General features: G+C 36.1%; 1 protein-coding gene, 2 long non-coding RNA genes and 1 pseudogene across 3 annotated transcripts; all 4 read left to right on the top strand.

Moving 5' to 3' along the window:
- The first annotated feature begins 17 nt into the window (after positions 1-17).
- LOC123681957 (G-patch domain and KOW motifs-containing protein) lies at positions 18-6,092 on the top strand. The gene is made up of 6 exons (XM_045620345.1): positions 18-234; positions 289-476; positions 551-749; positions 806-983; positions 1,930-2,062; positions 3,671-6,092. Exons 1-6 carry the CDS (start codon positions 98-100, stop codon positions 4,546-4,548), a joined length of 1,713 nt encoding a protein of 570 aa, XP_045476301.1. The 5' UTR covers positions 18-97; the 3' UTR covers positions 4,549-6,092.
- A 1,187-nt stretch (positions 6,093-7,279) lies between these two features.
- LOC123681972 lies at positions 7,280-16,668 on the top strand. The gene is made up of 2 exons (XR_006747742.1): positions 7,280-8,277; positions 10,211-16,668. It is a non-coding gene; the product is annotated as an uncharacterized LOC123681972 (long non-coding RNA).
- Positions 16,669-21,040: 4,372 nt separating this feature from the next.
- On the top strand, positions 21,041-24,382 carry LOC123681973. The gene is made up of 2 exons (XR_006747743.1): positions 21,041-22,119; positions 23,845-24,382. It is a non-coding gene; the product is annotated as an uncharacterized LOC123681973 (long non-coding RNA).
- A 107-nt stretch (positions 24,383-24,489) lies between these two features.
- On the top strand, positions 24,490-25,866 carry LOC123682389 (annotated as a pseudogene).
- The last annotated feature ends 283 nt before the right edge of the window (positions 25,867-26,149 follow it).

Genomic DNA, 26,149 nt, shown 5'->3' with positions numbered 1-26,149 from the left:
TGATGAAACCACAGACTACGGATAATCCGTAATCTGTGGATGAAACCTAACCTATTTCCAAATAATACAATGAATAATAATATTTACATCTATAAAAATGAATTCTGATAAGAAAATATCCTTTGGCTTCAGTAAACTATCTAAAAAGACAAATGTACTTTTTAATCCACCGAAAAAAAATGAATCTGTAGAGTTAATAGATTGCTTGGAAGGTGCAGAAATAAAAGTAAAAAAGTAAGGAACTTCATTTATCCTTAATTGTTAAAAATTAATTCTGAATCTTTGTAGTGCAATCGAAAAAGTTGAAGAATCTCCTCTGATTATACCTATCAGAGGAAATGCGAACAATATAGTCAGTCAAATCGAACGTGCAAGTCAGAAGAGTAAAAAAATTAAAACAGAAAAAAGCGATGAAGATTTACGGCCAGACTCTGAACTGACAATTGAGGAATTAGCGGCAAGGCAGCTTTTAAGAGGTCAATAAATCCTCACTTAACTTTCCAAATTAATTTATAAGGATTTAGTGCTTGAAAATTGACTTTTTTTTTAGAGGCGCGAAACAAATTAGCACAGGATAAAGATACTACAAAGGTACATTCATTGCCCCTTGACGTAACTGAAACTATTCAAGAAGGTGTAGAACCATCTATGGAAGATTATGACAATGTTCCAATTGAAGATTTTGGATTAGCCTGTTTAAGAGGTATGGGTTGGAAAGAAGGAATGTTTTGTGGAAAAAATCAAACCAAGTAAATAATTTTTCATTTATATTTATTGGAGAATGTTTTCAGTAATGAATTTTCAGATCAATCAATAAACCTCCTGAACCTGATCTTAGACCCAAAGGTCTAGGCTTAGGGGCACAAAAAATTGTAGAGGTAGAAACTAAAGACGTCTTCGACAAAAATGGTAAAAAACTTGTTCTTGCCAAAGGAGCTTATGGCAAAATAACTGCTGGTTCGCACATAGGCAAATTTTGTGAAGTAAGTATTTATTGAATAATTATGAACTTGGTTCTGAGATTATCTGAATTAGAATTGCCAATATAGACCAATAAAAAATGAAGTCACATAAAGTTTTTGTGAATGAATAGGAACCGAAGACTGGCAGAAATCTGGGACAAATAAACATTATTATTATTATACCTCAACCAATACACTTAGCATGATAATTTTGCTTCACTTTTCATATTTCTGTACTAGATTTAACGAATGGTTAGTTAACATTTGCTTGGATTTTCCTTCAAGAAACAAGCTGAGAGTATTTTAACTCTTCAGTGAAGATTGACATTCAAAATATCATCATACAATTCTTAAAGGATGCATCCTACTCTGACCAAATTAATTAATCAGTAGAGAGTGAATATTTCTTGAAGGGTTTTATTGTCAGTATTCATTCATTTGTAGCAACTGAAATGAAAAACAGTGTCTTTCTGAATTATTGTAACATCATAGTGTCCTCTAAAATACCTACATTTTATTTATTGTGAATTTGCGAACAAAGAGTTTGCAAAATTTGAATTGTTAATTTCGGTATTTTATATATTTGCCAGACTAACTGGAAAAGGGTAAAGAATATTAGTTATTAATTCTTCCATAGTATGTTCTTGTTCGAAATCCATTTTGACTTCTATACGACAGTAAGTTGCATACTCTTAACTTAACCCTGAATATTCCATATCGAATACATAAATTAATCATAGCAAATTAAAATATTATAAAATCGTGTACTTTCAGCCGGCTTGAAGATGGAATAGGAATGTTCCCAAATCGATAGCCTAACATTAATAAATAATAATATATTATAGGGTGATTGATACTTTTTGGTAAAGTATATTTCAAAGGATACTATAACGTTACAATAATTCATAAAGACCCTGTGTTATGTTTATTGATAGGTTCCCAGATTTTCAATCTTTTATCCTTCTAGGTTCAATTTTGTGATGAATGGTCAGGAAGAGTGGTTGTGAAAATAAGTAATGATAATGAAATTGTAACCATAAATCAACTATTCATTGTACCAATAAGTAAAGATGATTTTGTCTGTGGATCGAAGATTATCAGTGAGTAATAAGAGGAAGTTAAATATTTCTTGATATTTCCATGTTTAGGATTGGGTTGAAAATTTAATTTAGAATTTACCATATAACTCCATTAAACAAATGACCTTTCAAAACGTTTTCATCAAGATTCACTTAAATCAGAATCCTATCACAGCATAGGCCCTCTTATGAGTTTATTTGTATAATTGAAATTGTCCCGAATGTTGAGACTGATTTCATTTCATGTTCAAAAATTTTTTTGGAAATATATCTATAGTTTATGATAATAATTATTTATTATTTCTGTAGCTCAGGTTAATTCTGATAACCTATATTTTTCAATGCTAAGTCGAATACGCTATTAATAACAAATGTTTAGAATCATTCAAGGTAAACACTGTAAACATATTGGCCATAGAGCATCAGATAATACTAGAGATCAAAATAAGATTTGTTCAAGAAAGTGTCAGTGCAAGTGTTAGTCATTTAAAAGATAGAGTTGAATTTTTGAAAGTGATAGATAGATAATGTTCAAAGATGAGAAATTTTGGTATTAGTTTGAATATAATTCGTAGAGGACACTTTCTCCATACTTAACCGTGCATTAAATTTTCTATATTTTTTGACCCTATAAAAATAAAGGTGGAAGAAGAAAAAAATGAGAGTATACAGGGTGTCTACTTTAAAAAGTCCAAAACTTCAAGGCGAGATTCTACATGTGATTTTCAACAAAAAATAACACATGGTCGAATTATTGACGGTAATTCTTCGAATCAACATTCTGTGTTTTTACGAAATATATCAATTCAAAAAAAAAAATCAATCACACTCCAGTTATCCTTTAGCCTCATCAAATTTGATTACATTTATAACAAAAGCGCATGAAATTGGTTATAACACAAGAATTGCCAAAAAATTCCTTACTGCAGGCGTAGTAAACAGATAAACATAACTATTCTTAGGTAAACAATATCATTCATATTTTTTCAATTGGTTTATCAATGAAAAATGAATGATTGTGTTTTCTCTTCAGCAAAAACTACCCCAGAGGTCTTGCGAATGACATCAACTTTTGTACTAGCTGCTAGTTTTCGGCCTCAATATCATGGCTAACAAGATAACAACAAAAAATAAGAAATTTATCAAACCTGATTTTCTTTCATTTTGAAGTTCTTAATGGTCGAATCAGTTGCCTTCTCTGATTGAATATTGGAGTTACTTTTTTATTGATACCACGCCCACAGTAGGGAATTTTTTGCACAAAAAACTTCTTGTGTTATAGCCAATTTCATTGATTTTTGAGATATTTAATCATATTTGATGAGGCTAAATGGATAATTGGAGTGTGATTGATTTTATATAAAAAATTGAGGTATTTCGTAAAAACACAAAATGTTGAAGAATTATTGTGAATTGTATAACTAACAAATTGTGATGTTTTCTCTGTCTTGATCAAGTATGTTTTATCAAATGTTAGAATCAAGTTATTATTATGTGCAACAATGCAATCCTTAATACATATTAAGAAAGTATTGAGAATTGTAAGTAATGAAAGTACCTTTTTGATATAATCTTGATAAATTGATCTAATTATCAATTGTAATTATTCCATCATTGTCTCCTTCACAGATAATGCAAAGTATGAGCAATATAAACAAATAGAAGAAAATAAAGGTTCTTCAAAAGACAACAATTCAATTACTGAAAGAAAACATTCTTCAGGGAAAAAGTATGCATCTAATGACTCACAAATATTAAAAAAAGAGAAAATATTGTCAGAAGAATCACCTGACAATTACAAAGTGAAAATTGAACATGATAAGTCTGTTGAATTTGTTAAAATGGAAAAAGTTTGTGATGATGAACTTGAAAGAAAAAATAATGAAATGAGAACTACAAAAGATTCAAGTTATCCGAAAGAGTCAAAGAAAAGTCATAAAGAAAAGAGAGATAAATACAGTAGACGAAATAAAGATAAATCACTTCATTATAACAGAGAATCTTCAGAAGAATATGTTAAAAAGTCAAAGAAAAAATACAGATCAAGTAGCAGTGACTCATCAGAACCATATAAAAGAAGGGAAAACAAAAGGTATGAGAGAAGCCGATCAAGAGACCGCCATGAATATTATGAAAAGAAAAAATCACAAAAAAAGAATAGAAGTGCATCAGAGGATTCATCGGAAAAATGTGACAAAAACAAATCAAATTCAAGAAATAGAAGCAAAGTAAGGAGCTCTTCAGAAGAATGTGACAATAGATTACAATATACGAAAGAAAAAAGAAGAAGTGAAAAAGAATATTCCAGATATTCAGATGATGATTATAAGACGAAGTATACTAAAAAAGAAAAATCTAAAGAAGAAAAATATGAAAGAAAACATAAAAGTAAAAAAAATAAAAAATCTAGGAAAGATAGTTCTTCCGATTCAGATTATGAAAAAGAAAAATTGAAAAAGAATGATGACATTTTAAAATTTTATGCTAAGCATAAATCTAGATATTAAGAATCAAAAAAATTTAGGAGTCTTGATATATTGTTTTTGTTTATCAGCTACATTTTAGCATATCACATTTTCTTAATTTTTCCAAAAGTTTTTAGATTTATTTCAACATACTGTTTTGTATATTATTCAGTAAACAATTACAATTGATTCTACATTTCCTTATTTATAAATCAAATTCATTTGCTAAGTAATTTTACATTATTCAGAATAAGTTTTCCCTAGAATATTTTGAAAATGGAAACCAAGAAACTTTCTTTAGAAAACATACAAATTGTTAAAAATATTTTTGATAGGTAAATAAAATAATAGGAGAATTTTATTTCTCAGAATTTAAAAATATTTTAGGTGGTGTTAGGCGTGAATTTATATTCGAAAATTCATTATATCATGTCAGAATTCATTGTAAATAAACCAATATAACCTTCAAAAATGTTTAATTTAAAAGTAATAAACAATTTTTCAATGCATATTATGCGTATTTATTCAAAGCCTATTTATGAGTAAATACATGAACAAAAATACTGAAATAACGGAAATATAGTATTGGAATAAACTCATTTATTGTTATTATTTCTTGTCATCTATATTTTTCATCAGAAATTATACAAATTACAAAAATTAAAATTTTTCGAGTTCAATTAATTATTCGAATTCGAAAAAGGTTACAAATCACCTTAGCGATCTATAATAAAAAAATGTTTATGCATCCCATGCTAGACCTTATTCTACATCACATTTGTAGAAATAAACGGAGTGTAGAAATCGAATGTCATATTCGATATATTTTTCAGTACGGAACATTTCGAATATAACTTTCGCTTTCTTTTGAAAGGAACAATTTATCAAAATAGACATTTAGATACAAAAGAGGAAAAGTATTTTTCTCCTGCGATATATCTAGTTTTTTCTACTACCTTTAAGGTAGTCAGGTAGGAAAATGGTACTTCTCCTCCCCTCTTTATGTGTCGAAAATGAAGTTTTTCAATGAAGTAGAAAAAACATATTTATAATTTTTGACTTTGAATGAGAATAATTTTCATAAAGTAGGTATATTGTTTAGTAATCACCTATTTGTGTTGTTCTATTATTTGTATTGATTTGTAATAATTTGACAAACAAATGAATTTTATTGATAGAAGAATGAAAAAGCGTTTTTAAAAACAATTTTAATGTTTGAATAGATTCATAGAATCAGTTATGTTTATTGTATTTCATTCCTTAATTTCATTATACCTACTTAATTTAGCTATTAAGTTCAATTCAACTCACCTATCAATTTGATCATATAGTAAAATCAAAATCTTTAGAATAATTGAATCCAGATAATAGAGGTATATTTTTTAAAAGATAGTTTATGAAGAAGAGTATTCAATAAGTTTTTATTACTGTTCAAAATACAATATTACAATAAATATTTGGAGGATTGAGCTCTTTCTCTCCTTCAGTTCTTGACTACTCCAAATCTTGATTTTTATGGACCTTATCTCTCCAAGGATCTGTTATGATACATTTATTTATCCTGAAAAATACATATTGCAACATTATTATATGTTATATTATTTGTTATTGTTCTCATATGTAAATACTAATTTTCAACTAAATAACAATTTAAGAGGTCCATTTCCAGCCTTTCAGTGAATGAGATTCTCTTAAGCCACAGCACAGCTTTATGAGGATTCTTTACCAGAAAAATTTTTCTAGAAAAAATTTGAAAAGTATCTTTTAACTTTGTACCCATCTGATTTTTTTTGGAATCCCTTGAAAGGTCATTTCATATGAGTTCGATAAATCTTCAACTTATTGGTAGAATTATTTAAAATTTTGCAGTTTTGTCATCCTTTATGAATGCCTTCCCTAATTTTTTTTCAAATTGAAAAAAAGAACCGGACAAGTGAATTTCAGACAATATACATAGGCGTAAAATACTGATCCCCCATTTTTTCCGAAATTCGAGGCTTTATTGTAAAAAAACTGGTTATACATTTATGATTCAGTATTAGAAGTATTATCAAGTATTATCCATTGGTGGCCACTACTTTCTCCCATTTTTCGGGCATCTTATGAATCCCGCGTTGAAAAAACTGGTCATCTTTAGAAGCGATTCACGAATCGATCCAATTTTTTACTTCTTCATTAGACCGGAAGTACTGGTCAGCAAGTCCGTGTGCCATTGATCGAAACAAGTGATAGTCCGAGGGAGCAACGTCTGGATAATACGTCAGGTGGGGTATAGGACTTCCCATTTCAACGTTTCCAAGTATGTCTTGATCACTTTCGCTACATGGGGTCGGGAATTGTCATGCTGTAGAATCACTTTATCATGTCTTTCGTTGTATTGCGGACGTTTGTCTTTTAATACTCGGCTCAAACGCACCTGTGATTGTTTCAGTCGGTTTTAACAACTCATACTACACTACGCCGAGCAGGTCCCATCAAATACTGGGCATAACCTTGGAACCGTGAATATTCGGTTTGGCCGCTGAGGTGGAAACATTAACGGGATATCCTCATGATTTTCTGCGCTTGGGATTATCGTAATGAACTCATTTATTGTCTCCAGTCACAATGCGATGCAGAAATTCCTTCTCTCTTTGTCTTGCAAGCAGCTGTTCACAACCAAACTAACACCTTTCGACATATCTCGGCTTCAACTCGTACGGCAACCAATTTCCTTGTTTCTGAATCATTTCCATGGCTTTCAGGCGTTTTGAAATGACTTGTTGCGCCACTCCCAATGATCCTGCCAATTCTTGTTGCGTTTGACACGAGTCTTGATCAAGTGATGCCTCCAATTCTGCATCTTCGGAAACCTTCTTTCTTCCATCGCCATGCTAGTCTTCGACGTCAAAATCACACGTTCCTTCACTAATATCGGCCTCACCATGAGCATTCGATGAGCCTCAGCCGCAGATTTCTTTATATTAAAGTAGAATATTATAACTTACCGCAATAATCGAGAATAACTTTATGATGCAGTCACAAATCGACTAATATTTCGATGGCGTTATGTTTACGAATACCTAAGCTTATTGTATGACATCTGTTTCGCTACAGGCATCTATTGCAAAACGGTGGAAGCAAAGTTGTAGGAACACCTAATATTTCCGGTGTTATCGGATCATCCTTTACGTAAACATGATATTTTTTGTTTTCGTCACCTCAAAGAATTAATTCATAATATTCATGACAAATGAACCTCAATTTAAATTTATTGTTTTTCATTTTTCTTTTATTTTTTGGTTGAATGTGAGCTTGTAATATGAAATTCAGTTTCACTGTTTGTTGTCTCTGTTCTGATTGTTGTCTCTGTTCTGTTTGTTGTCTCTGTTCTGTGTTCATAGGAAAATGAAAACCATAGACCTAATATCCATTATATTAGGATATTAGGTCTATGATGAAAACACATTAACCTCAATTACTTAGTTAGTCTTGAGATAGCATCGACATCAATCGCGATCACATATGTTTCCATACTGAAAATAAGTAGGTATTTTTCTTGATTCGATTTGGTTTCGTTTCGTTTTCTGCTTCCTCAGTTTCGGTTATAACGAAGTTAATTTCGATACACAGTGTCGATGTTGATTATTGTTACCAGTGGCTTGGATTATAGAAACCACAAGTATAAGTCAAATTCTTCGTGTCCATGATAGTTTGTCGGGCTCCATTACTCTGTTTATGGTCATTGGAGACACCATCCAAGATCCACCTCAACTCAACTTGCTGATGAAGGTAAGAATAATACAGAAAAAGAAATAAATGTACCCAATCAACAATAAGAATATGGTAAATGTTTACTATATAGAATTAATTTTAATAATGATCCAAAAGTGATGAAATTTTGCAGACTTACTTATTTTGGGTCTTAGATCACGAATCCGGTGACATAAATTCCTCAATCCTGCTAGTTTTTTTTTAACTTGTAAATTTGTTATTGTTGATTGGGTACCTACATTTATTTCTTTTTCTGTATTGGGAAATATTTCAAAATTCACAAAATACAGTCCACTGCCTTTTTTATAATTTCAATTTTTTTTTAATAAATAAATAAATTTCTAAATGTCTGCTTGGCATCGTCATATAGGGTGATCAATCAATATTCCATTATCTATATGTGTGAAATTTAATATTTTTTTTTCATTATGAATCAGTTCTTTATGGATAAAAATTCATAATATTCACGTACAGGGTAATCCGATATCACCGGAAATAGAGTCTAAAATTTTGCTAGCCGGTTCTGTTTTTGCAATTTGAGAAAAATTTAGGGAATGCATTCGTAAAGGGTGACAACTGACAATACTCCAAATTCGAAATATTTCTACCAAAAGATAGATATATAGATAGATAATATATTTATCCTGAATGACATTACATTAATGTATAGGATAGGTCAAAAAGTTCTATATTTATTGAACTGAATTTTCACTCACAAAGGAATATTTATTGACCACCCTGTATGACGATGCCAAGCATAGATTTCGAATTTTCATTATGTATTATTTCTTTGTGGTCACGGAAACGAAAAAAAAAACATTATGTTCCCGTACAGGATGTTCCAGTATTCTCGAAATTAGATAAAGTCTAACTTTTTCCTATTCCGGATCTGGTTTATTCGATTTCAGAAATATTGAAAGAAGGAAGGAATAGTAAAGAGTGAGAAAACTCTCGCTCATGAGCGAGAGCCTTTTCCGGTTCTACATTAAACTCTTGTGAGATTTTATTATCGCGGTGTCACACATTTATTATTATTATTATTAAACATAGATTAAAGTTTAGACAATGCCTATAAACTTGTGCGTTTAGAGCATAATGAAGAAAACAACTTGTTGTATTTTTAAATATGTTCGTATGGAATACAAAAACAAGTGAATCTACGGAAAATAACTTTGAAGTACTTTTAATCATGACCATGTTGAATATGAAACATTTCATATCTTCTTATTTCATTCAAAAATTCATTTTATGAAAAAAACGAAGGAGACGACTAATTTTTTTTAATGCAGTCTCTCTTGCCTGATTTTTCATTTTTTTGTTTTAATGCTATCCTGAGAATGCCATTTTATTGTATGAACATTTATTTGATGATTTCGATGTATTCGAATGATTTATAACCGTTATTCATAGGCCTGATGAAGGAGCTAAATGCTCAGAAACGTTGCCATTGAATAAATTGTATACAACTGTTCCTTGTGACTGATATTCATCACCATTGAATGTGACGACTAATGTTTTCAATTTCTTAAGGAGATTAATATTCTGCGAAGAGAAGTGTATACTTCACATTTAAAAAATATACTCTGCCTTGAAATCAAACTTCAAGTTCATATTGAAAATCTGCATCCGATGTCCCCCTGAAAACTAAGAAACTTTCATTTCAAAATTTTTTTGATATAGTCTGTTCGTAGGAAGTTATTCATTTTATTATACCGGGTTTTCTATGTTATCGTATACAGGCAATATCTAGCTCATTTGATAAGATAATAAAAACATTGCTTTGACTAAAATGAAAGTCCCCAATGATGTTAAAAAAAAGGTTTTTACATTTGACAGCCCTGTGGTAGCTTCCCCTAACTTTTTATTTTCAAATGGCACCCCTTGATGTATATTGTTAGTGAAAATTGCGTGTCATTCTATTTGATGCTTCTCTTTTTTTTGCCTATTGCAGAACCAGACTCTGACAACTCAATGCTCTAACTGCAAACTATCAGCTAACGAGCTAGTGGGCAGCAGCTGATGGTCCATTCTTTGAGGCTACAAAGTTTGTGGACTATGTGGATGTGAGTGTCGATCCATAAGCTACGGATGCATCTAACAACCCGAAGGCATACCTCCCATCATCTCATCACCTAACGTATTTTGCGGTGTCACCCTCTTCTCTTTTTCTTGCCTATTGCAAAACCAAACTCTCACAACTTGATTCTATAACTGCAAACTATCAGCTAACGAGCTAGTGGGCAGCAGCTGATGGTCCATTCTTTGAGGCTACAAAGTTTGTGGACTATGTGGATGTGAGTGTCGACCCATAAGCTACGGGTGCATCTAACAACCCGAAGGCATACCTCCCATCTTCTCATCACCTAACGTATTTTGCGGTGTCACCCTCTTCTCTTTTTTTTGCCTATTGCAAAACCAAACTCTCACAACTTGATTCTCTAACTGCAAACTATCAGCTAACGAGCTAGTGGGCAGCAGCTGATGGTCCATTCTTTGAGGCTACAAAGTTTGTGGACTATGTGGATGTGAGTGTCGACCCATAAGCTACGGATGCATCTAACAACCCGAAGGCATACCTCCCATCATCTCATCACCTAACGTATTTTGCGGTGTCACCCTCTTCTCTTTTTCTTGCCTATTGCAAAACCAAACTCTCACAACTTGATTCTATAACTGCAAACTATCAGCTAACGAGCTAGTGGGCAGCAGCTGATGGTCCATTCTTTGAGGCTACAAAGTTTGTGGACTATGTGGATGTGAGTGTCGATCCATAAGCTACGGATGCATCTAACAACCCGAAGGCATACCTCCCATCATCTCATCACCTAACGTATTTTGCGGTGTCACCCTCTTCTCTTTTTCTTGCCTATTGCAAAACCAAACTCTCACAACTTGATTCTATAACTGCAAACTATCAGCTAACGAGCTAGTGGGCAGCAGCTGATGGTCCATTCTTTGAGGCTACAAAGTTTGTGGACTATGTGGATGTGAGTGTCGACCCATAAGCTACGGGTGCATCTAACAACCCGAAGGCATACCTCCCATCTTCTCATCACCTAACGTATTTTGCGGTGTCACCCTCTTCTCTTTTTTTTGCCTATTGCAAAACCAAACTCTCACAACTTGATTCTCTAACTGCAAACTATCAGCTAACGAGCTAGTGGGCAGCAGCTGATGGTCCATTCTTTGAGGCTACAAAGTTTGTGGACTATGTGGATGCGAGTGTCGACCCATAAGCTACGGGTGCATCTAACAACCCGAATGCATACCTCCCATCATCTCATCACCTAACGTATTTTGCGGTGTCACCCTCTTCTCTTTTTTTTGCCTATTGCAAAACCAAACTCTCACAACTTGATTCTCTAACTGCAAACTATCAGCTAACGAGCTAGTGGGCAGCAGCTGATGGTCCATTCTTTGAGGCTACAAAGTTTGTGGACTATGTGGATGCGAGTGTCGACCCATAAGCTACGGGTGCATCTAACAACCCGAAGGCATACCTCCCATCTTCTCATCACCTAACGTATTTTGCGGTGTCACCCTCTTCTCTTTTTTTTGCCTATTGCAAAACCAAACTCTCACAACTTGATTCTCTAACTGCAAACTATCAGCTAACGAGCTAGTGGGCAGCAGCTGATGGTCCATTCTTTGAGGCTACAAAGTTTGTGGACTATGTGGATGCGAGTGTCGACCCATAAGCTACGGGTGCATCTAACAACCCGAAGGCATACCTCCCATCATCTCATCACCTAACGTATTTTGCGGTGTCACCCCCTTCTCTTTTTCTTGCCTATTGCAAAACCAAACTCTCACAACTTGATTCTCTAACTGCAAACTATCAACTAACGAGCTAGTGGGCAGCAGCTGATGGTCCATTCTTTGAGGCTACAAAGTTTGTGGACTATGTGGATGCGAGTGTCGACCCATAAGCTACGGGTGCATCTAACAACCCGAATGCATACCTCCCATCATCTCATCACCTAACGTATTTTGCGGTGTCACCCCCTTCTCTTTTTCTTGCCTATTGCAAAACCAAACTCTCACAACTTGATTCTCTAACTGCAAACTATCAGCTAACGAGCTAGTGGGCAGCAGCTGATGGTCCATTCTTTGAGGCTACAAAGTTTGTGGACTATGTGGATGCGAGTGTCCACCCATAAGCTACGGGTGCATCTAACAACCCGAAGGCATACCTCCCATCATCTCATCACCTAACGTATTTTGCGGTGTCACCCTCTTCTCTTTTTCTTGCCTATTGCAAAACCAAACTCTCACAACTTGATTCTCTAACTGCAAACTATCAGCTAACGAGGTAGTGGGCAGCAGCTGATAGTCCATTCTTTGAGGCTACAAAGTTTGTGGACTATGTGGATGCGAGTGTCGACCCATAAGCTACGGGTGCATCTAACAACCCGAAGGCATACCTCCCATCATATCATCACCTAACGTATTTTGCGATGTCACCCCCTTCTCTTTTTCTTGCCTATTGCAAAACCAAACTCTCACAACTTGATTCTCTAACTGCAAACTATCAGCTAACGAGCTAGTGGGCAGCAGCTGATGGTCCATTCTTTGAGGCTACAAAGTTTGTGGACTATGTGGATGCGAGTGTCGACCCATAAGCTACGGGTGCATCTAACAACCCGAAGGCATACCTCCCATCATATCATCACCTAACGTATTTTGCGATGTCACCCCCTTCTCTTTTTCTTGCCTATTGCAAAACCAAACTCTCACAACTTGATTCTCTAACTGCAAACTATCAGCTAACGAGCTAGTGGGCAGCAGCTGATGGTCCATTCTTTGAGGCTACAAAGTTTGTGGACTATGTGGATGCGAGTGTCGACCCATAAGCTACGGGTGCATCTAACAACCCGAAGGCATACCTCCCATCATATCATCACCTAACGTATTTTGCGATGTCACCCCCTTCTCTTTTTCTTGCCTATTGCAAAACCAAACTCTCACAACTTGATTCTCTAACTGCAAACTATCAGCTAACGAGCTAGTGGGCAGCAGCTGATGGTCCATTCTTTGAGGCTACAAAGTTTGTGGACTATGTGGATGCGAGTGTCCACCCATAAGCTACGGGTGCATCTAACAACCCGAAGGCATACCTCCCATCATCTCATCACCTAACGTATTTTGCGGTGTCACCCTCTTCTCTTTTTCTTGCCTATTGCAAAACCAAACTCTCACAACTTGATTCTCTAACTGCAAACTATCAGCTAACGAGGTAGTGGGCAGCAGCTGATAGTCCATTCTTTGAGGCTACAAAGTTTGTGGACTATGTGGATGCGAGTGTCGACCCATAAGCTACGGGTGCATCTAACAACCCGAAGGCATACCTCCCATCATCTCATCACCTAACGTATTTTGCGGTGTCACCCTCTTCTCTTTTTCTTGCCTATTGCAAAACCAAACTCTCACAACTTGATTCTCTAACTGCAAACTATCAGCTAACGAGGTAGTGGGCAGCAGCTGATAGTCCATTCTTTGAGGCTACAAAGTTTGTGGACTATGTGGATGCGAGTGTCGACCCATAAGCTACGGGTGCATCTAACAACCCGAAGGCATACCTCCCATCATCTCATCACCTAACGTATTTTCCGGTGTCACCCTCTTCTCTTTTTCTTGCCTATTGCAAAACCAAACTCTCACAACTTGATTCTCTAACTGCAAACTATCAGCTAACGAGCTAGTGGGCAGCAGCTGATGGTCCATTCTTTGAGGCTACAAAGTTTGTGGACTATGTGGATGCGAGTGTCGACCGATAAGCTACGGGTGCATCTAACAACCCGAAGGCATACCTCCCATCATCTCATCACCTAACGTATTTTGCGGTGTCACCCTATTCTCTTTTTCTTGCCTATTGCAAAACCAAACTCTCACAACTTGATTCTCTAACTGCAAACTATCAGCTAACGAGCTAGTGGGCAGCAGCTGATGGTCCATTCTTTGAGGCTACAAAGTTTGTGGACTATGTGGATGTGAGTGTCGACCCATAAGCTACGGGTGCATCTAACAACCCGAAGGCATACCTCCCATCATCTCATCACCTAACGTATTTTGCGGTGTCACCCTATTCTCTTTTTCTTGCCTATTGCAAAACCAAACTCTCACAACTTGATTCTCTAACTGCAAACTATCAGCTAACGAGCTAGTGGGCAGCAGCTGATGGTCCATTCTTTGAGGCTACAAAGTTTGTGGACTATGTGGATGTGAGTGTCGACCCATAAGCTACGGGTGCATCTAACAACCCGAAGGCATACCTCCCATCATCTCATCACCTAACGTATTTCGCGGTGTCACCCTCTTCTCTTTTTCTTGCCTATTGCAAAACCAAACTCTCACAACTTGATTCTCTAACTGCAAACTATCAGCTAACGAGCTAGTGGGCAGCAGCTGATGGTCCATTCTTTGAGGCTACAAAGTTTGTGGACTATGTGGATGTGAGTGTCGACCCATAAGCTACGGGTGCATCTAACAACCCGAAGGCATACCTCCCATCATCTCATCACCTAACGTATTTTGCGGTGTCACCCTATTCTCTTTTTCTTGCCTATTGCAAAACCAAACTCTCACAACTTGATTCTCTAACTGCAAACTATCAGCTAACGAGCTAGTGGGCAGCAGCTGATGGTCCATTCTTTGAGGCTACAAAGTTTGTGGACTATGTGGATGTGAGTGTCGACCCATAAGCTACGGGTGCATCTAACAACCCGAAGGCATACCTCCCATCATCTCATCACCTAACGTATTTTGCGGTGTCACCCTATTCTCTTTTTCTTGCCTATTGCAAAACCAAACTCTCACAACTTGATTCTCTAACTGCAAACTATCAGCTAACGAGCTAGTGGGCAGCAGCTGATGGTCCATTCTTTGAGGCTACAAAGTTTGTGGACTATGTGGATGTGAGTGTCGACCCATAAGCTACGGGTGCATCTAACAACCCGAAGGCATACCTCCCATCATCTCATCACCTAACGTATTTCGCGGTGTCACCCTCTTCTCTTTTTCTTGCCTATTGCAAAACCAAACTCTCACAACTTGATTCTCTAACTGCAAACTATCAGCTAACGAGCTAGTGGGCAGCAGCTGATGGTCCATTCTTTGAGGCTACAAAGTTTGTGGACTATGTGGATGTGAGTGTCGACCCATAAGCTACGGGTGCATCTAACAACCCGAAGGCATACCTCCCATCATCTCATCACCTAACGTATTTTGCGGTGTCACCCTATTCTCTTTTTCTTGCCTATTGCAAAACCAAACTCTCACAACTTGATTCTCTAACTGCAAACTATCAGCTAACGAGCTAGTGGGCAGCAGCTGATGGTCCATTCTTTGAGGCTACAAAGTTTGTGGACTATGTGGATGTGAGTGTCGACCCATAAGCTACGGGTGCATCTAACAACCCGAAGGCATACCTCCCATCATCTCATCACCTAACGTATTTCGCGGTGTCACCCTCTTCTCTTTTTCTTGCCTATTGCAAAACCAAACTCTCACAACTTGATTCTCTAACTGCAAACTATCAGCTAACGAGCTAGTGGGCAGCAGCTGATGGTCCATTCTTTGAGGCTACAAAGTTTGTGGACTATGTGGATGTGAGTGTCGACCCATAAGCTACGGGTGCATCTAACAACCCGAAGGCATACCTCCCATCATCTCATCACCTAACGTATTTCGCGGTGTCACCCTCTTCTCTTTTTCTTGCCTATTGCAAAACGAAACTCTCACAACTTCATTCTCTAACTGCAAACTATCAGCTAACGAGCTAGTGGGCAGCAGCTGATGGTCCATTCTTTGAGGCTACAAAGTTTGTGGACTATGTGGATGCGAGTGTCGACCCATAAGCTACGGGTGCATCTAACAACCCGAAGGCATACCTCCCATCATCTCATCACCTAACGTATTTCGCGGTGTCACCCTCTTCTCTTTTACTTGCCTATTGCAAAACCAAACTCTCACAACTTCATTCTCTAACTGCAAACTATCAGCTAACGAGCTAGTGGGCAGCAGCTGATGGTCCATTCTTTGAGGCTACAAAGTTTGTGGACTATGTGGATGCGAGTGTCGACCCATAAGCTACGGGTGCATCTAACAACCCGAAGGCATACCTCCCATCATCTCATCACCTAACGTATTTCGCGGTGTCACCCTCTTCTCTTTTTCTTGCCTATTGCAAAACCAAACTCTCACAACTTGATTCTCTAACTGCAAACTATCAGCTAACGAGCTAGTGGGCAGCAGCTGATGGTCCATTCTTTGAGGCTACAAAGTTTGTGGACTATGTGGATGTGAGTGTCGACCCATAAGCTACGGGTGCATCTAACAACCCGAAGGCATACCTCCCATCATCTCATCACCTAACGTATTTCGCGGTGTCACCCTCTTCTCTTTTTCTTGCCTATTGCAAAACGAAACTCTCACAACTTCATTCTCTAACTGCAAACTATCAGCTAACGAGCTAGTGGGCAGCAGCTGATGGTCCATTCTTTGAGGCTACAAAGTTTGTGGACTATGTGGATGTGAGTGTCGACCCATAAGCTACGGGTGCATCTAACAACCCGAAGGCATACCTCCCATCATCTCATCACCTAACGTATTTCGCGGTGTCACCCTCTTCTCTTTTTCTTGCCTATTGCAAAACGAAACTCTCACAACTTCATTCTCTAACTGCAAACTATCAGCTAACGAGCTAGTGGGCAGCAGCTGATGGTCCATTCTTTGAGGCTACAAAGTTTGTGGACTATGTGGATGCGAGTGTCGACCCATAAGCTACGGGTGCATCTAACAACCCGAAGGCATACCTCCCATCATCTCATCACCTAACGTATTTCGCGGTGTCACCCTCTTCTCTTTTTCTTGCCTATTGCAAAACCAAACTCTCACAACTTGATTCTCTAACTGCAAACTATCAGCTAACGAGCTAGTGGGCAGCAGCTGATGGTCCATTCTTTGAGGCTACAAAGTTTGTGGACTATGTGGATGTGAGTGTCGACCCATAAGCTACGGGTGCATCTAACAACCCGAAGGCATACCTCCCATCATCTCATCACCTAACGTATTTCGCGGTGTCACCCTCTTCTCTTTTACTTGCCTATTGCAAAACCAAACTCTCACAACTTCATTCTCTAACTGCAAACTATCAGCTAACGAGCTAGTGGGCAGCAGCTGATGGTCCATTCTTTGAGGCTACAAAGTTTGTGGACTATGTGGATGCGAGTGTCGACCCATAAGCTACGGGTGCATCTAACAACCCGAAGGCATACCTCCCATCATCTCATCACCTAACGTATTTCGCGGTGTCACCCTCTTCTCTTTTTCTTGCCTATTGCAAAACCAAACTCTCACAACTTGATTCTCTAACTGCAAACTATCAGCTAACGAGCTAGTGGGCAGCAGCTGATGGTCCATTCTTTGAGGCTACAAAGTTTGTGGACTATGTGGATGTGAGTGTCGACCCATAAGCTACGGGTGCATCTAACAACCCGAAGGCATACCTCCCATCATCTCATCACCTAACGTATTTTGCGGTGTCACCCTCTTCTCTTTTTCTTGCCTATTGCAAAACCAAACTCTCACAACTTGATTCTCTAACTGCAAACTATCAGCTAACGAGCTAGTGGGCAGCAGCTGATGGTCCATTCTTTGAGGCTACAAAGTTTGTGGACTATGTGGATGTGAGTGTCGACCCATAAGCTACGGGTGCATCTAACAACCCGAAGGCATACCTCCCATCATCTCATCACCTAACGTATTTCGCGGTGTCACCCTCTTCTCTTTTTCTTGCCTATTGCAAAACCAAACTCTCACAACTTCATTCTCTAACTGCAAACTATCAGCTAACGAGCTAGTGGGCAGCAGCTGATGGTCCATTCTTTGAGGCTACAAAGTTTGTGGACTATGTGGATGTGAGTGTCGACCCATAAGCTACAGGTGCATCTAACAACCCGAAGGCATACCTCCCATCATCTCATCACCTAACGTATTTTGCGGTATCACCCTCTTTTCTTTTTCTTACAACAAGTCGATCCTTGTTGTGCACACATCAATTCTGTGTCCGTGAAGTTAGCACCCACTTTTTCGAAAATCAAGAATTTTTTTTTTTGCATTCGTTAGTAACTATTTGTAGACCAATACAAAGCTGCGGTCCAGCTATGGGAGTTGAACAGTAGGACAATCCACTGGACTAACACTCCTAGACTTGCTCAGGCAAAGAAATTCGTGAAGATTTCACCTAGCTACGCCAAAAAGCTCCTGAAGCTGTCGCGAGCCGAGCTTCGGGTGATGGTGGGACTGCTGACGGGGCACTGTCGGTACAAACATCATTTGTACCGTATGGGAAAGTCAGCAGAAGGGATTTGCAGGCTCTGTGGATCAGAAGCAGAAACAGCCGAACACTTGATATGCAAGTGTCCAGAGCTGGCTGGCCTAAGAACCATTCACATGGGCAAGCCGGTCCTGGATACCAGAGAGGTAATGGCCAAGGCCCCTAGGGAGGTTGTCAATTTTATTAACGTCGTTGATGACTTCCCTGGGTTTCTATGAATGAGTAGGGTAGTGAACAAAAGATCTGCATGGTCGCAGTTCCCGGAAGGCTTACCGAAGCAAAACAACCCCAGTTCAAATAATAATAATAATAACTATTTGTAACACAAACATTTTCGTTTGTACCTCAAGGATACTAGTAAAAAAACATCGCATTCCGCTTTGGTGCTAACTTCACGTTTTTTTTCGATTTTCTCGATTCCTCCAAAAAAAAACCACTCACTTAGAAAGTCCATCGTTAGTAACTGTTTTTAACATCATTTTAGTGGGTTTATCCTTTTGGGGGGATTCTATGTTTTTTGTCATTAGCTAAAAGACTATTGTGTATTCAAAATTGAAATGGTAAATGAATATTATTATTATCATTTCTTTTGTTTCGTGCAGTCGTCAATTGGAATTTTATTATTCTTACTACTTATAACTAACAGTTTCGAAGTTCATCAAAATTAATATTTGAATACAATTCAAAATCATGCCTTGTTCATCAAAGAAAGATCCACTGGATTCGTAGAAGGCTTTTCAAATGAATTTTGTTATTTACCTACCCAAAATAAGTAGGTAGGCTAGAAAACTTTTTCCTTTAACGGCCTCTACGCCTTCGGCATAAATCAATACAGGTATGTAAATTTAAGAGGAGTTTTTGGGAATAAACCTGTGGTCTTTCACTATTTCGTTTTTAACAAAGTGATCTTTATTGGGCTATAACTATTAAAATGTTTATTTTACTTTTGTATAATATAGTTTGCTATGATTATGAATAATCTACTTTTAATATTTTAATGTATTGAGTTTTCCTATTTGTCAATGTTTTGTTCATCATGCAACTGTTGAACACTTTTATACAGGGTGGCCACTTTTTCAATGGGATTGTATTGGTAACTTTTAAACCATAAGAGTTAGAAGGTCCGTCAAATGGAGAAAAAGTTGCATGCATAGAAGCATTATCAAGCAGTTCAAACAAATCGAGATTATCAGGGCCGGTTATTGAGATATCATAAGAAAAGTAAATTCTGTCATTTTAATTTTTCTTTTTTTCCCACTTCATTTCAAATATTATCAAAAAATGTTACAGGAATTTTTTATTCGACAGTAAATTGTTCTCAATTTGACGTAATCAGATTTCGTATCCAACGTTTCGTGCTCTCTGGGCCACCCTCAACCTCATTTTTTTCAATACGGACCTGTATATTTTATAACACTTTTCGAAATAACTTTTAACGCTGAATTCAACGATTTTCATACAATGTCATTCAAAGTTGATTTTCAGGTGATTTTGACCCTTATCCAATTTTCTTTGGGTCGGATCTGTAGTACATGCAATTTATCAAAAACTGCTGTTAATAAAATAGTCAAGAGACGCGAATACAATGATTTTAAATTTGAATACCAAGCCTTGCAGAACTTATATCGTAATGATATCAAAATAAAGTTCGATTCTGTAATTTGTTTCAACGGAACAAATGACAAATCCAACAACAGTGATTTCTCGCGAGATTGAGAATGTATTGGAAGGTATTCAAGAATACGAAATAAGCAAATGTATAAGAAGTATGGGTTCCAGAACCGTTAAGTGCATTTTACAAAATGGTGGACATTTCGAATACTTACTTGATTCATATTCATTTACTTTCGAATAATCATTCGATTTTTCTTTCATTAAATGATAATTCGTTTAATTATTATGAATTGAAATATGTAAATAATTATTACTTGTTTCTTGATTTGATTCTGATATGTTCCATTTAGTTCAAGATTAGTAAGATGATTTTCTCATCGAAATGTATTGCATGTTGTTAATTAAACTAAAAGTACCTAAATGTAATACAGATCCGACCCAAAGAAATTTGGATAAGGGTCAAAATCACCTGAAAATCAACTTTGAATGACATTGTATGATATATCGTTGAATTCAGCGTTGAAAGTTATTTCGAAAAGTGTCATAAAATTTACAGGTCCGTATTGAAAAAAATGAGGTTGAGGGTGACCCAGAGAGCACGAAACGTTGGATACGAAATCTGATTACGTCAAATTGAGAACAATTTACTGTCGAATAAAAAATTCCTGTAACATTTTTTGATAATATTTGAAATAAAGTGGAAAAAAAAGAAAAATAAAAATGACAGAATCTACTTTTCTCATGATATCTCAATAACCGGCCCTGATAATTTGGATTTGTTTGAACTGCTTGATAATGCTTCTATGCATGCAACTTTTTCTCCATTTGACCGACCTTCTAACTCTTATGGTTTAAAAGTTACCAATACAATCCCATTGAAAAAGTGGCCACCCTGTATACTTACGTATTTTTACGAGTAGAATATATTCAATTCATTATTATCATACCATACCTACTGAAATATATGTGAAATTTGAATATGTTTTGAAGAGAATTCTAATAATTCATTTATCTTCTTGAAATCAACATTAAATTGTATGGAATATAGTTGAAGTAACGATAAAAATGATTCAAACATAAAAAAAACCGATTTTAGATAACTTCAAGTCAATTAATGAATTACTTTTATAGATAATAAGGAATTTGTTGAACACATCAATCTTCTAATTTGAAGTTCTTCTCGAGTGAGAAGGATCAATAAGGTATAGTAACCAATACAAATAAACAATATCAAATAATTTTTTTTTTTCTTCTTCCGGGACTTTATATTTAATTGAACTGGAATTGGTTAAAATATCAAATTTGGAGGATTTAAACACCTGAATGAAACCAATTAGAAGAGGCATTATGAATCACCTAGAAATCTATACTACAAATTCACGGATTTAAGAATTTAAAAAAATGAGGAATAATTTCAAATGGGAACATTAAATATTCACTTTTATCAGTGTTTTTTCCATATCACCTACATGAAAAATTCTTTCAGAAATTTATTTCATTTCACTACACAATATAAAATGATGATGAATAATTACAAAATAAAACTAGTAATCAAAAAGACTGGTTTTCAAAATTCATTTTTACATCCTAATCTCAGAATGTATTATTTTTTGAGAAGATAGAGGCAATGTTCATCTAAATTTTCGGTGAATAGTTCTGATTCAGCTTTTTGAACTTAAATATTTTCATTAAAATATTGAACAGAAATTTTCGAAAAATTGAATATGCAACCCTTCATCTCATAGAAAGTAAGCCCCACTAGCACTCCAATGTGGGAGGGGAGTGAGTAGGGCGCAGAATCATAGTTCAACCGGGTATGAAGTATATCGTAAAAGCCATCTTCCTCTTCCTCAAGCTCAAGTCACCCTGTACTTGCATTAGTAGCAGTGTCGTATCATGAATACATCATGGTGAGTTTAACTTTTGTTTACTTGTTACTGAATTTCAATCAATAATTCATTCGGACTTCTTTATTTTTTTCTATTTCATTTTTTCTCTATTTCATTCATTTTTTATTCAGTTGTTTGTTCGTTCATTTATTACAGGCTATGTAGACAATGCGTAGATTTACTTATAGTTTATTATTTTAATTTTACGAGGACAAGTTTGCTCAAGTCCACTTTTCACTTTAACATAGATTATCTCAGAGGAAAGAAAAGATAGAGGTGCCCTTAGAAGTAAATAGCGTTGTATTGTAATTAATTGCAACAGCATGATGATAAAGTGAGATAGGACAACAACAAACCTTCAAAATTGACAACTAGAGGGGCGGTAAACATTTCAGTGGCGTAGTCAATGGTTCTCTTACTGCCTCTTATTAAGTTTTCGGTGCTGAAATGTTTGGAACAAACATATGCATATTTCGGCGAATTGTTCATTTGCAATATTAATACGTGGCACAATATTTTGCTAAATTCTCTATTTGAAGGAAACCTACAAATGTTAGCATTGAATTAAGTTTTCGATATCTCACAAATACTACGCCATAGACGAGATATATTCTACGCCTATGGACTCAAAACGTGAACTAACCTATGATAGGTTAGGTTTTCATTTCCGATGTTTTACACACTATACATGTTTTTCGAGTATTTACCATGATTAAAATTAACAATATGTAACTTGAAATTCACAAACTTGTATGAAATAACGCCGATTATAAACGTGAAATTAAAATGAACAGTTAACCCTTAACGCACCTCTAGTTTACACGTGCAATAACAACAACAGAACCGTGTCGCCAAATCCTCAAAATATTCGCAAAACATCTATGCCACAGAACGGAGAAAAGATTACTTCTTCCTCAGAATGGCAACGCAGTACATTATAAGTGTTTGTAAACAAAAATGTTATAGCGATGTCAACAAATGCTATAAGGCACCTCTATCTTTTCTTTCCTCTGAGTAGATTATAGTGAGAATTTTTGAACCTACCCCAAATATTGAAAGTTCCGTTTGGAAAATATTAGTCTTTATTTCTCACCCCATCTTCCCTATTCAAAATTTGGGGGTGAGGGTTGTAGTAGCAAGGGTTGAAGCGCTATGCGTCCGTAACCTACATCTTAAGTTGTCCCCCTCGAAACAGAAATCGACCTGTCCGAGCATTTCTATCGAAAAACTTTATTTCGTCTGTAATCTCGTCTGTTTCGTTTTCAAATGGCCACACTGTATAATAGACTTCATAGTGGAATGAACTACTCATTGAAAATTAATAGTGAAAATTTAAAATTTCTTTAAATCAAAATTTTTCGACCTGCATTGATTTTTTTTGGACTGGAAAGATTTTATAATTTTGCATCCCAGGTTCCTTTTTAATTTTACAAGTGGGAATTCTTGAAATCAACTGTACTGTTGGAAAAAACTCTCAGCCCCGCGGCTTTTCAAAGGATTGAAAACCGATAGTGTCTTTACAGTGTCGATCAGAAGCCAGAATTAGAAATTATTAAACTGTCAGAATTCAAGTTTTAAAGTTGATTTTAAATATAACATTTTCTAGCCAATTTCAATTTTTTTCGTTTTATTCTTCCTAGAGCATTTTTTCATGAATCTTGATTAGATAAATTGGTGAAAATTGAATATTTCCTAGAATTTTTCTATTTGCATTGTTTAATTATCAATCGATCAATTTTCTTATAGGACTTTGAAAGACGACACCAGTTAATCTGGAAGGTCTTTATCATAGAGCAATAATGCAGCAGGATGGCTTCAACTAGGAATGGTCAAAAAAATGTTTTGAATTATCAATAGAAACAATAAAAAAAAAAGTTGAGTTTTCTTCATCCATATTTGACCGAAGTTTCCAAGAGGTATCCGAGTGATGTTTCCAAGACTTTCTTCGAAGAAGAAGTCGTTTCAACATAATGGAAGCCAAGTCGTTGAAGTTTATTTGGGTCTACAATGTATGCTGAAAATAGGTGGAAGCCATTCCATATCCAACACAAGATAAGATGTAATCTGCTCCACAAAGGCACATCGTTTGGTGGGAGATATTCCAGAGTGAATTTGTGCCTTAAGACGTTTATTGGTAAAGCTCAAGCAGAATCATTCTACGGGAAGCAGAATCCTCCAACATACAAGATGCAAATGCTTCAAAAAAAGGATGACAAAACTCATTAGGACTCATTGGAAACAGACAGTGTTATTTACCAATTACACTTTGAAAATTATCCAACTTGGCTCACTCCAAATCAAACTCATGGCTATGTTTTGGAAGGCAAAGAACTTGAATTTTACATCAAGAAAATAAAATCCAAAAAGTCTAAGTAAAGATTAATATAAGAAATGATGGGCATAACAAAATATGCTCTAAATTGGTACTTACAGGAGGTCCATGTGGTGGTAAAACTATTGGACAAACACGACTCTGCACTTTTTTTGAAAATCTTGGATGGAAGGTTTTTCAGGTACCAGAAACGGTTTCGCTCAGTGGTGGCATAAAATTCAGTGATTTGAGTGAAGATGAGGCTAAGCATTTTCAAGAAAATCTATTGAAAACAATGATTCAAATCGAAAATACATTTTTCGAACTAGGACGTAGTTCATTCAGAAACTGTCTCATCATTTGTGACCGTGGTACAATCGATGCATTGACCTTAATTTCCAAGGACAAGTGGGAAACCATAATGAGGAATAATGACTGGAATAATGTGGAGTTGAGGGATAACCGATGCCATCAAATTATCCATATGGTGTCTGCAGCCAAAGGGGCCGAAGAGTTTTACTCAACTGAGGAACACAGTTGTCGTTCAGAAGAAGTTGAACTGGCTCGTGAGTTGGACACTCACGATTGGTCATTCGTACTTCGATGTGGTAGATAATTCCACAGATTTCGAAGATAATAAGAAGGATGATAGGATCGGTTTGTAAGAAAATGGGTTTTAATACTAATGACAGATTGTTGAAAAAAGTTTTTGGTTCGAAGACCGCTTCCGAAAAATTCAGTATTTCCACCTTATCAAGATTTCGAGGTTATTCATAATTATTTGACTTCTGAATGTCCTAATCAGATATGGTTGAGGCAAAAGTGACAGAAAGGGCATTACAGTTAAACTGTGAGAAAAATATACCCAGTGGACAAATCATAGAAGTGAAAACTCAAGTAACCCAGGGACTACATCAATTTATTGGCCCAAAAAGATGATAGTCATTTCACAATTTTTAGGCAATGAAGATGTTTCCTTGTGAACAACCAATATTTCCAAATGGATATTTATCAGGAACCTAGTCATCCAAGATGCAGAGGACTCGTGCTGTCAGAAACATATTCTACACTAGAACAGCAAACATTGATGCATTCGTTGCCAGAATTTTTGGATAATGAGAAAGTGGTTGAAGGAAATCCAGATTATTCAATGTACAAAATAGCTCCCGGAATTCTTCCATAGGCGATGTATCATCCAATGAATACACCGGTACTTAAGTTGAAGTGAATGGATATGGAATGAAGCTTGTAAATGGGACTTGTAAGGATTCAGATATATTAGGACTCATTGGAAACAAACAGTGTTATTCACCAATTACACTTTGAAAATTATCCAACTTACGAGCTCTATGGCTCACTCGAAATCAAACTCATGGCTATGTTTTGGAAGACAAAGAACTTGAATTTTACATCAAGAAAATAAAACCCAAAAAGTCTAAGTAAAGATTGATATAAGAAATAATATAATAATATATATATAATAATAATAATGGGCATAACAAAATATGCTCTAAATTGGTACTTACAGGAGGTCCATGTGGTGGCAAAACTATTGGACAAACACGACTCTGCACTTTTTTTGAAAATCTTGGATGTAAGGTTTTTCGGGTACCCAGTGGACAAATCATAGAAGTGAAAACTCAAGTAACCCATAGGGACTACATCAATTTATTGGCCCAAAAAGATGATAGTCGATTCCTTTTCGTTTTAACTTGGTGACCGAGCTAAGTTAATTTACAA

Source organism: Harmonia axyridis, chromosome 6, assembly GCF_914767665.1.
Source record: "Harmonia axyridis chromosome 6, icHarAxyr1.1, whole genome shotgun sequence".
In the NCBI taxonomy this organism is placed as follows: Eukaryota; Metazoa; Arthropoda; class Insecta; order Coleoptera; family Coccinellidae; genus Harmonia; species Harmonia axyridis.
The sequence above is the reverse complement of the archived record's forward strand: the minus strand, read 5'-3'. Positions and strand labels throughout refer to the sequence as shown.

Bases quoted from the DNA above. Each gene is read 5' to 3' on its own strand.
- LOC123681957 (XM_045620345.1), top strand. From the start codon at position 98: ATGAATTCTGATAAGAAAATATCCTTTGGCTTCAGTAAACTATCTAAA. The intron at 984-1,929 runs GTAAGTATTTAT...TTATCCTTCTAG, and splicing joins ACATAGGCAAATTTTGTGAA to GTTCAATTTTGTGATGAATG. The intron at 2,063-3,670 runs GTGAGTAATAAG...TCTCCTTCACAG, and splicing joins CTGTGGATCGAAGATTATCA to ATAATGCAAAGTATGAGCAA.